The sequence below is a fragment of the Dromiciops gliroides genome, chromosome 2 (assembly GCF_019393635.1).
Source record: "Dromiciops gliroides isolate mDroGli1 chromosome 2, mDroGli1.pri, whole genome shotgun sequence".
Lineage (NCBI taxonomy): Eukaryota > Metazoa > Chordata > Mammalia > Microbiotheria > Microbiotheriidae > Dromiciops > Dromiciops gliroides.
The window spans coordinates 500,303,298-500,316,157 of record NC_057862.1 but is presented as its reverse complement, the minus strand read 5'-3'; the positions used below and the strand labels follow the sequence as shown (position 1 = coordinate 500,316,157).

The 12,860-nt window shown below is 40.0% G+C and overlaps 1 protein-coding gene across 1 annotated transcript in view; it reads left to right on the top strand.

Moving 5' to 3' along the window:
- The window catches only part of COLEC11 (collectin subfamily member 11), a 57,924-nt gene that overhangs the window by 29,832 nt on the left and 15,232 nt on the right, over window positions 1-12,860 (top strand). The window contains 1 exon segment of the mRNA XM_043981229.1: window positions 7,838-7,909. Coding sequence (XP_043837164.1) covers window positions 7,838-7,909 — 72 coding nt within the window.

Sequence of the window (12,860 nt, the reverse complement as noted above, 5' to 3'; positions counted from 1 at the left end):
TCCTATGATCACTGTCTTCCGCAGCTTTTATTCCCCCACGGTGCCTTGTGAAAAGCTCTCAATAAATATTTCTTGATTGATTGGCAAATAATCAAGGAGAAGAAATAAACACACAAATATGAGCAACCTCCCCAAATTAGTACTAGCTTTTCTTTCACTGTGAAATCTCTGAGATGGGCTAACAGCCAAAAGCTTTCAACTCCTTTTCAGGTTATAACTTATTTACAACAGCAGGATGTGTCCTAGACTCTCACTGAATCCTTCAGCTGATGAAATGAATCATTAATTAATCTCTCAGCTAAGGTGGGAAAATTTATGTGGAAAAAAAAAAGCCCAATTATATTCATCATTCCAGGTGTTTCTTCTGGAGTGAATCCCCTCCAGGGTCTAATTATCCCTCTGTCTACTTGTCTGTCTTTGCTCTCAGGACTCTTCTTTCACAGAGGAAGAGGCAGCTGAGAGCTGGAGAGAAGAGAAAGGCGGCTAGCTGCAGCTAGTTGTGAATTCCTCTCTTCAAGGGCCACTGCAGCATCTCTCCCCCCTCTAGGTCAAATTGCTGGAAATGGCTGAGCCTCTCTGCAGGCCACATTCTCCCTAAAGGTTACCTGGTTTGGGTGGGGGCTGAATTTGGACTTTGCTATCTTTTTCAGTTGGAATTTTCCTAGCAAGTAGTAAATTCTCCTTCCAAATAGAATTCCTTATCAGGACCAAATTAGATTGCCTTATGGCAGGTTATCAATTCCTTCACTGGGGAGGGGGTTGGACTATAGGACTTCTAAGATCCATCCAAACTCAAATATTTCATCGTTCTCCCCTTGATAAATGGAAAGTCAACTTCATAGGGTGTGTGTTTTATATGCACATCCCCGGCGGTCAGTGGGGCTGCCAACCGCAACATGACCCTCTTGGAAGCAGACATTCAGCATAGTGTAGGTGGATCTTGATACCATCCCAAAAGAGTTATTATTGAATGTACCAGAGGGATTTCATCTCCCACCATGGATCTACTGCAAGACCTCTGATGTGGCATGAAGTTATGGACCAAAGTCACTTGTATTCATGTTCCAGCTGTGCCGCTCACTAGCTGTGTGACTTTGGCCAAGTCACCTTAATCTCAGTTTAATTCTTCTGTTAAGATGAGGGTGGTTTGTGTAGATAATTGGCTGAGGATCCTTCCCAGTCTGATGAGTTCTGTGGTTTATATAGTGGTATAGTGGATTTCTTGTGGACTAATCAGCATCAATCCATTGTTGGAATTCCTCCAAACTCCCTGACTGACAGAAGTCTATGGTTATAATGAAGTCACCACCTGAATCGTAGACTAACTCACAGTGTTGGGAAGGATATCGGATATAGGCATAGTAGGAGATTTAAACAATGAGAGTAAGATTTAAACCTTAAAGGACAGGGCCTAACCATATCACTCCTCTGCTAGAGAACCTCAGTGGCTCCCTATTACCAACAGAGATAAAATATAATCTCCTTAGTCTGGCCATTAAGGCCTTCCACAATTCAGCTCCAAGCTACCTTTCTACCTTTCCTATCACACAATTCCTTTCCCTATACATATTTTATCTTTCTTCACAAATTGGAATACTAGGAAATTCCTCCATCTTATCGGTCGCATTCACAAAGCTGTCTTCTGTGCCTTGGATGTAATTCCTTTTTTTCTACACACCTGAAATCCGTCAAGGACCAGGCCATTTGCCATCTCACTCACTGAATTTTTCCCTGATCCCTCCTATTTAAACTGATCTTCCCCCTGCCTCAAAAATTTTCTAGTAGTATCATTTTGGCTTATCTCTGTACCTATCCCATGCCATCTTGTATTGTGTATTGCTTATTTGGTATATTTTTAAAGCCTTCTACTGTTAGACTGTAAGCTCTTGAGGGCAGGAATTGTGTTGCTTTTTAAAATTTTTGTATCCCCAGTCACTAGCATAGGACCTCCTCATACATAATACTTGAAGTAGTATTTATTAGTTTATAGATTTCAGAGAAGGTTCCGATCTGTATTCGCAGGGGGAGTTTCTTCATTTGAAATTTACTAAATTATAAGAAATCACAGATTTAGTCATTATCCCTTTCCCTCCTAAGGAGTAATAAATGCTTGTTGACTTCAGTCTTATACTATTCTGGTTCTGGTTTTGGACTCTGTCACTTTTCAGGCTGGAGATAACTTGGTGAAGTCAAGAGCCACAAGGATTATTAAAAGATGGGTGGGGAGGAAATCAACTTCAGAAATAGCTGAAGGAAACACATTATCTCTCTGGCTTTTGTCACAAGTGAGCCAGCCTCAGCATGGCTGTGTTACACAGCTACACCCCAGGTAGAATTTAATTTCCATTGCAGAAGTTGGTCAAGCAGCCAGAGTCCTTTGAGCAAAATACTATAATCAAGCCAATCTCTTCAACTCCCACTCTTCCCTCTGCCAGCTAACAGAATCATTTTCCTTTATCACGCTTTACGAATAGGTGCCATCCTCTTAAGGTTTGCCTCCATAAAGCTATTTCTGTCATCTTTCACTGTGACACGGTGCTTCGCAGTGATGTCGGCCCTCATTAGTTTCTTTACCCATGTAGCATTTCTAGATTCAGTCTGTGCACTTTGCTTTATTTGGTAACTGTCTCTCCCACCCCCCTCTTCTTTCTCTTCTCCGTTGTTGCCATGATGGTTTCTTCTCTTATAGGAACTAACATAATGAGACAGTCTGTGTCATAGCAAAAAGTAGAGGAAAGCAGGCTGTTTATAGAGCCTATTTAGGCTGAGCCTTTGCTTTGGGTATAGCTTATGTGGGGAATATGACTTTGGTCTGCGGCTTTCATTTGCTGCAGTGACCCAGAGCAGCAGCTGGCAGAAGGAGTGAAGGAGGAGGAGGTCTGGTATTACCAATGGTATCTACATATAGAATGTACATTTATTTGTGTATTTCTGGCGGAATGTAAACTTTTTTTCTTTTGGTGGGGCAGTGAGGGTTAAGTGACTTGCTCAGGGTCACACAGCTAGTAAGTGTCAAGTATCTGAGGTCAGATTGAACTCAGGTCCTCCTGAATCCAAGGCTGGTGCGTATCTCCTGCGCCACCTAGCTGCCCCCAGATATAAGCTTCTTGAGGGCGGGGACTGTTTCATCTGTTTGTTTTGTCTCCCCTAAAGCATATAGTATGCACTTAAATATTACTAATGACCAATTTGCAGCACTTTTAAAGTTATAAGTCACTTTACATATATTACTCATTTGATTCTCAATAATAACCTGTGACAGAGGGAGTTCTAATCATCCTATCTTACAGGGAGGAACTAAGCAAGTCACTTAACGTAGTAAGCTCCTGAGAAGGATTTAAAACTCTGGTTTGAATTCAAGTCTAGAACTCTATCCATATCCATACCTACTATACCAGTAGTGTCAAACTCATATAGAAAATGAATCCCTGTGGACAGCATATTGACTTAGAAAACCTCAACTTAACATTATCTTTGTTCTATTGTATTTTATTTATTTTTGTTAAACATTTCCCATTATATTTTTATCTGGTTTTGCTAGTGCTCCTTTTACTATGTAGATGTCTCATACTATCTACCTGCTGAACTGAACTGAACTGAACTAGCTCCATCCTTCTTCACTATTACCTGGCTGTGAGAACAAAAGCTTTTGGAACTGTATTTTGCCTTTTTCTGACATCTCCTTCTCTTGGCTCCCTTGCACAGTCTTTCCTTGTCTGCCCTATAGATGGCCCTATCTCTGGGCTAATAATCATAATTTAAAAGTCATACCTTTATATCACTCTGAGGCTTATAAACAATGAATAAGAAGACAGTTATTAGGTGTTTACTAAGTGCCAGGATGTGCTAAGCACTGGAATATACGGATAGTGAACACCATGATCTGACTCCAAAGAAGCTCACATTCTAATAGAAGGAGAGACACCTGGGAAGGGTTCAGCAGTGTTAGGTAGGGTAGATGGAAGCTTGTAGAGGACTTCCATAAAATTTCCCTGTGAAGTGGGCGAATCATGGATTTGTAATTGGAAGAGAACAGAGATCCAACCCTTTATTTGTTTTAAGATGCAGAACTGGGGGCCCAGAGAATTGACTTGCCAATGTTGCATAGGTGGTAAGTGGCAGAGCTGGAATGTAAGTCTACCAGCCCTCTCATTTTAAGGGACCTGATGCCTCAACCCCAAAGATTTGGGTTGGTAGACTCTCAGTTCTTAATGCTAATATGCTCTTTGTTGTTGTTGTTTTTGGTTTTTTTGCAGGCAATGAGGGTTGAGTGACTGCCTAGGGTCACACAGCTAGTAGTGTCTGAGGTCATATTTGAACTCTGGTCCTTCTGAATCCAGGGCCGGTGCTTTATCCACTCACTGCACTACCTAGCTGCCCCCAATGCTAATATTCTTAATACACTAAATCATTGTGGTATTCGGAAAGAATGCTGGATTTGGAATTGGAGGACCTGAGTTTAAATGCTGACTCTGACTCTAAATAACTGTGTTACCTTAAGGCAATTCATGTAAATTTTCTGTGTCTCAGATGTTTTCTTTCTGTTAAAAAGGAGATAATCGTATTTTCATGACCTCCCTCACAGAATTGTTGTGAGGAAACTGCTTGGCAAATCTTAAAATGCTCTAGAAATCTCATTTGTGGTTGATGGTAATGGTTACTTCTACAGACCACCAGGGATGCTTCATGGTGCCATGGAGGTGAGCCTGGGTAATGGAAGGCCATGCCAGCATAGTATAAATTCTAGTAGGGTCCTAAAAAGTAGGAAAGACTTCAATCATGGACCTGTCAATTAGAGTGCATCTTTTGTCAAAGGACCAGCCACTTTTGGAGAGGCTTATCACTAGGTTGGTTCTAGGGGTAAAACGTTTTTCAGCTACTGCAACTACTGAAGGTCATTTCCTAGGAAGACTTAGGGCCATGATGGAGGGAGTAACCATACCAACTAAATGAGATATTCTTTAAATATCGTTATCTATAAATATCAGTAATAGAAATTGTTAGTATCCTGGTAAGAGATCATGTCCTGGGGAACTCTGAATCCTTTCCTGTTTCCAGAATACCATGGAGAGATAGTGATAGAAAATGTAGAAGAATTAAGAAGGTCTCTTGATGAGGGTGAAAGAAGGAGTGTCAAAGCTGGCTTAAAGCTTACTTAAAAAATTAAGATCTTGCCAGCTGGTCCCATAACTTTTGGCAAATAGAAGAAGAAGAATGGGAGCAGTGTCAGATTTTATATTCTTGGGTTCAAAGATCACTGCAGATAGTGACCACAGCTATGAAATGAAAAGATCTATGCTCTTTGGAAGGAAAGCTAAGGCCGATCTGGACAGCATAATAAAAAGCAGAGCCATCACCGTGCCGGCAAAGGTCTGTATAGTCAAAGCTATGGTTTTTCCAGTAGCAATGTATGGCTATGAGAGCTGGACTAAAAAGAAGGCTGAGTATTGCAGGACTGATGCTTTTGGATTATGTTGTAGAAGACTTTTGAGAGTCCCTTGGACAGTAAGGAGATCATATCAGTCATACTTAAGGAAAGTAATTCAGACTATTCACTGGAAAGTTGAATCCTGAAGCTGAAGCTTAAAAACTTTGGCCACCTAATGAGAAGACAGTACTCATTGGAAAAGACCCTGATGTTGGGGAAGATTGAAGGCAGAAGGAAAAGGGGATGGCAGAGGATGAGAGGGATAGATAGTGTCATGGAAACAGCAAACATGAACTTGGACAGACTTCAAGAGATAGTGAAGGATAGAAGTAACTGGCATGCTGTGGTCTGTAGGTCACGAAATGTAGGACAGGACTGAACAACTCAACAACAACAACGACAACCACCATGAGAGATAATAGACCCAGGCTAAGATTTACAGTAAATGAACCCATTCTTTGTGGAGTTTGGCAAAATCGTATTATTACTTTGATTTAGTATTGCTATTCTTCATATATATGTAAAATTGAGAGGCATTGTGCCATAATGGATAGAGATAGCCTCAGAGCTAGACAGACCTGGGTTCAAGTCCTTCCTCTGACACACCCAAGGGTGTTCAATTCGAGTCAAGTCACAACCTCTCATTGTTCTAGGCAGCTCACTTCAAATCCCTTAGTTGCAGAGAATGTGCCAACCTGCACTGATAGAGGAAACTCTTCACTGGAGGCTGTTATATAAAGGAAACTATAGGACTACTCCCTATCCCTAAATTTTTCTGGACATATTCTAGTTTTACATGACCAGCATTTCCCAACTCTCTCCCTACCCTGTGCCTCAAGAGTGAACCATTATAACAAGGAATAGAGAAGAAGGAAAAAATAGTTCAGCAAAACTAACCAACATACTGAAAAAGTTTGATATTATATGTATCTTTCCACACCCATAGCCCCCCACCTCTCCAAAGAAGTGGGGTTAAGTGCCAAAATGTCTCTTCCTTGGAGCCCAGCTTGGTCATTATAATTCTTCAACATTTAGTTTAAATTGTTTTGCTGTGGCTCTTTCTACTTACATTGTTATATTTATCGTATGTATTGTTTTCCCGGTTTTACTTACTTAATTTACATACTGCTATTCTTCTAGTGAATTCTGACTTTCACCTTTTTTTAGGCTGGCCACCTGTGGTAAATGTGCATGCCTGCTTAGGCTTGTGAATGTGTATGAATTTACATGAATGTATGAGAGTGTGGACATATGCATCTGCATATGTGTCTGTTATGGAGGTATAAGAACTGTTCAGTTTCCAAAGCACTTTCCTCAGAACAGCTTGATAGAGTGTTTAATTTAAGTATCATTATCTCTTATTAACAGATTTGGAAATTGAGACACAGAGCTGTTAGGTGACTTGCTTATATATTTGAACCCAGGCCTCCTCGGACTCTTGATTCTGTAAGTGTAAAAATAGGTATCAGTGTGCAAATGACGAATTACTTCTTATAGTCAGTCCTCTATGGAGAGAGAGAAAGAAAGGATAGATATTTTGGCAGGAAACTGTTGACAGAGCTGGAATCTGATATCCCAAGTGAAGTATAGAATTTCTCTCCTGACAGCAAAAAGGAGCCTTCTATCATTTTGGGACAAAGAAGACCCAACCAATCTGAAGAGGCCGAAGATCCTCATTTTCATAATATGACCAATCCCTACTCTGTGTATGTAGGTCGAAACTCCTCTACACTTTCTCATCTTGTGCATTCTTTTCTGTAGAGTCCACCCAACACACTGAAGACCTTTTTCTAACTGCATTAATGTTATGTTTTTTCCTATACTTGTTTCTAGGTAAAGTATAATTGTATATGCACTCACTGTGGCCATGGGAAGTTCTCTCTGGTCCTATGCTACACTCTGACCCAAATAGTCACCACTGAAATAATCAAAGTGATATTTGTTTCCTGCTTCTAACTAGAAGGATGTGCTAAGTCTTCCTTTGTAATTAGAAATGGGAACCACTTTGATTCTGTCATATGCCATGAAGTTAGAACACATGGAAAAAAATTCTTATTCATAGAAAAAGTTGAGGCTTTTCTTAATTTCTTTGGTTCTTGAACTGGGGATCTTGAAAAGGGGACCTTTCTTCCTGCTGTAAAATCACAACATAAAATTTGACCCTCTTGAGCTCTATAATGCATATGGCCTTTGAAGCTGCTGTTTTCAAGGGAATGACTTCTTTCTGTGGATGGAATATGTGCAGCCCATGGGATCTGTACAGCACCTCAAAAGTATTAGAGTGTAAGTTGTAGGCTTCTTGGATTTTTCATCTATTCAGAAAATCTGCGAAAAGGTAATATCTTAAATAATGTATTCAAAACCCACCTTTCATTTTCGTTTTTTCTTTTCTTTTTCCTTTTTGTACAGGAGACATGGGAGACAGAGGACAGAAAGGCAGTGTGGGTCGTCATGGAAAAATTGGTCCTATTGGTTCTAAAGGTAACTTTGACTCAATCTTATCCCCTCCCTATGTTAACTGGGAATCCATAGTGCCATTTACTTTTAGGATGAATCCCACATTGCAGGAAGAGAGAACGCCTTTGCCAGAGGATTCTTTTTGGGTTTTGTTTTTGGTCTTTTGTGAATGACAGACCTTGTATTGCTTTAATTACTCATCAAAATGTTTGAGAGCTCTCAGAAGGAGTTTGGAGAGATATCAGTGATAATTACTCACTTTGGGAAGCTTTCCTCCCCCATTTATTTATTTATTTATTTATTTATTTATTTCTAGCATTTAAAAAAAATTTGAGTTCCAAATTCTCTCCCTCCCTCCCTCCAGATCCTCCCCTACCCAGTGAGAAGGCAAGCAGCATGATATCAATTATACATGTGAAATCATGCAAAACATATTTCCTTATCAGCCATGTCACAAAAGAAAGCAATAAAAATAACATGAAAAATTATACTTCAATTTCCACTCAATTCATCAGTTTTCTCTTTGGAGGTAGATTGTATTTTTCATCACATTTTGGGAAGCTTTAAAGTAAACTAAACTCTCTTCCTTCTCTTGAGCGTTACTATTCAGCACAAGAGCTAGAAAGTTTGGAAAGGGTGGCTAGGTGGCTTGGTGGATAGAGCAGCAGGCTCTGAAGTCAGGAAGACTTGAGTTCAATTCTGACCTCAGATACTTACTGGCTGTGTGACCCTGGACACAGTTTCCTCAACTGTAAAATGGGGATAATAATATCACCTTGCTCCCAGGGTTGTTGTGAGGATCAAATGAAATAATGTTTGTAAAACACTTAGCACAGTGATTGGCACATAGCTATATGTTAGCTATCTATGGTCTTCCAGAAAATTCACCGTTATTCCTGAAGAAGTTTCTGATTGTTAGTATCATATTCATTTTTTTTCCTGGTGTGATATAATCTATATCGAGAAACTCTGGTGTAGAAACTTTTAACTTAATTCAGAGTGAAACCCCTATATAAACTTATAATACTAGAGAGTTGGGGTCGGGGGGTGGAGGTGGGAAGAGAGCTTTAAGTGCCTTTCTTGATTCTAAAGCCAATCTGTATCGGTCATTCAATCAACAAAACATTAAGTGGCCACTCTGTTCCAGGCACTGCCCTTAGTACTGGAGATAAAAGAAAGGTAAAAGACAGTTCCTGGTAGCTCAAGGACTCACAGTTTAGTGGGTGTAGACAAAATGCAAGCAACTATGCAGGATAAATTGGAGAACTCACAGAGGAAGGCACTAGCATTAATGGGGAAGGGTGGGATTTTAGCTGAGACTTGAAGGAAGCCAGGAGGCAGAGATGAGGAGGGAGAATTCATGTAAGAGGGACAGTGAATAAAAATCACCCAATAAGGAGATGGCATATCTTAGGGTTGAGAAGAGCAACTGGGGCAACGTCATTCGTATCACAAAATGTTTGTGTGTGGAAGAGTAAGAAAACTGGAAAGATAGAAAAGGTTATGTTATGAGGACTTTAAAGGCAAAAGAAGAGAATTTTATGTGTGATTCCGGAGACAAGAGGGAGCCAGGTTTCCTGACTATAGGTTAGTTTTCTATCTACTATGCTAAACTGCCTCAAACATCATTTATCCTTAACAAGTATAAAAAAATTAAAGTATAATTTGGGTAATCAATGGACCATGTGTGGTAAAACATCCTATCTATTAATCTTAACCTCCTCTTTCTCTAGATCACTAAGCAGGGGCATGGCGATAATGATAAAATCTTATATTTTATAGAACTTTACAGTCTTCCCAATGCTTTCATGGACATTTTTTTTATTTGTTCCCACAAACAAGCTTTGGAGAAAGCAATGCAGTATTGTTATCTCCTTTACTGATGAAGAAACTGAAGCTCAAAGACTATAGTGATTTGTTTAATCTCACACCATATCTTTAGTTTTATCATGGTTCATTGTATTCTTGAGAGGCAGCATGGTGTATAGGATATATTGAGTTGGCCTTGTAGTCAGGAAGGCTTGAATTTACAGCCTTCCCTCTGTTATTATTTCCCATTTATCCTATATATAGTTTGTTGTGCATATATTTGTTTGCATGTTGTTTCCTTCATTAGACTGTAAGCTCCTTGAGGGTAGGGACTGTCTTTTTTTTTTTTTTTTTTGGTGAGCATGAGGTTAAGTGACTTGCCCAGGTCACACAGCTAGTAAGTGTCAAGGGTCTGAGGCCGGATTTGAACTCAGGTATCCTGACTCCAGGGCCGTGCTCTATCCACTGGGCCACCTAGCTGCCCCAGGACTCTCTTTGGCTTCTTTTTGTATCCCAGCAGCTTAGCACAGTGCCTGGTACATTGTAGATGTTTAATAAATATTGATTGATTAAAATTCTTCTTGATCATAGCAAGTCACTTACTAACTGACCTCAGTTCCCTCAAGTAAGTCATTAAGACCTTGAAATTATTAAGGAGATGGCAAACCGTATAATAGGCGAGTTTCCATACCAGGTATTCCCCATACTGATGAATCACAATTCAAACTGTCTTCCCTGACCCTCCCTACTTCCATTACAGTTTTGGTGGCTGGCAAAGAGATAACTATTAAAACAAATGGGATGAAAACATTGATTTTTTATCATGTTTCACATGATTTACTACAGTATTATGGTCCCTAACAGATTAATGGTTCCCTTTGTTCTCTTTTCATTATACTTCTCTAGATGTGTAGCTCATTAGCTCTGAAGTTTAGATAGTTTTTCAACATTATTTCACCAATGAACTTTCAGGGGACAACCCTTCATTCTATTCAGTTTAGTTTAGTTTCCATCAGTTCAACAAATGCATGTACATTCCTGATATGTTTAAGGCATTTTGCAGAGCACAATAGATATATGAAAAAGAATAAAACTTGGTCCCAACCCTTAAACAGCTTAGACTTTATAGGGAAGATGAGATGTTTACACAATAATTGAGATAAATTAGTTTTTAAGTCATTGAGAGGGGTACAAAGTACATCTAGAGGTTGTGGGGGATTAATTCTGACTATAGGGGACCACAGAGGAGAGGATCATCTCTTTTCCCTTTGACCAACTTGTCCAGCCATCTAGTCTAACCATACCACAGAGATTAACAAAAGAAATGAGGGGGCAGCTAGATGTGCAGTGGTTTAAAGCGCTGGCCTGGATTCAGGAGTACCTGAGTTCAAATCCAGCCTCAGACACTTGACACTTACTAGCTGTGTGACCCTGGGGCAAGTCACTTAACCCCCACTGCCCCGCAAAAAAAAAAAAAAGGAAATGAGGAAACCTAACGTATCTCTGTGCCTACTAATTATCCCAGTAGGGGATAGGAATTAAATATATGATTTCATTGGTGTAGGAAACTTCAGGGGAGAGAAACTCCTCTAACAACTTACATTCTTAGAGAGCTCATAGAGCAAAGCTTCTTAACTATGGATCTAGACCCATATGGAGTCACATTACTGTATGTGGGGGTTGCAAAAAAATTGGCACTAGTAGAAGGTAGCTATTTACCTGGAGTCATGGGTGAAAAGGGGTCATGAGTGGAAAAACTTTAAGAAGCCCTTATCTAGAGTACTGAGAATTTAAGTGGGTTACCCAGAATCACACAGTCAGTATGTGTCAGAGCTAGTATTTGAACTCAGTTCTTCTGGGCTCTGAGACTGGTCCTTTAGCCACAACTCAATGCTATTTTTGTCAGTATGCTGATTATAAAATGGTGGGTGCAAATCCTGGCCAATAAGGCAAAAGTACGATCTACTAGCTTTATTCTGTTCCAAGACTACCTCTGTATTAGGCAGTCATCTGGCAAATACGATGAAAGAGTCCCATCAATAGTGGGAATGGGGTGGAGAACACCCATTCTCACATCGGATAAGCAGCTTAAAGTGCATGCTCTATTAACAGTGAATTGAGAGCACCCTTTATTTATTTTTTATTATTGCGAAAAACATAGTTCTACTTTGGATAATTCTTTAATTTACTCATTCATTCAGCAGATGTTTTTGAAGCACTCATTCTGCTAGGCCCTAGAAGAGAATGGGATATGTTTCCTACCTTCATTGAGCTCACAGTTTTGTAGGGATAGATCACAAACATAGATAATTTCTTTTTTTTTTTTTGGTGAGGCATTTGGGTTAAGTGACTTGCCCAGGGTCACACAGCTAGTAAGTTTATGTGTCTGAGGCCGGATTGAACTCAGGTCCTCCTGAATCCAGGGCTGGTGCTCTATCCACTGCGTCACCTAGCTGCCCAAACATAGATAATTCTAATGTATACTGTTACATACTTTGTGCATTCGAGAGATATGCATCAGGATACTAAAATACTAGCTAAGGTTGGAGAATAATGCTTCTTACCCACCAAGGGGATCAGACAAGGCTTCCTGAAGGAGAGGGTGCTTGAGTTGGACTTTTAAGGGTAGGGAGGAATACAGTAGATGAAGAATGGAGGCAGAACATTCCAGCGGAGGACAGACCAGAGCAAAGGCACTGGAGTTATGAGCACAGGAGCATATTTTGGGGTGCAAAGGACAATACTTTGGCTGGAACATGGTGTTGAACAAGATAAATCTGGAAAGGTAGGGTAGTGACAACCATAGGGTTGGGGGGGTTGGTAAGCCAGGAAAAGGAATTTGACTTCCCTCACCAGCCAGTAGAGATTTATTTAAGATTTTGAGCAGTACAATGACAGTCAGTCTCCTGTGTAAAAAAGATTATTCAGACAATGGTATGAGGGGGAATTACTGGAGGAGGAAGAGAGTGAGTTTCCAATATTCAACCCCTGGATAATCTGAATAAGGCCAGATAGAGCCTTATCAGGCATCTCACAAAGCTTTTAGACTAGAGCTTGGTTCATTTTGATTTGCTTTGGTTGATCATTATCTCAGACTTTGATAAGATGAAATTTTCAGTCACTTTTTATGCATTAACTAAAGACCCAAAGGAACCAGGAGAAACAG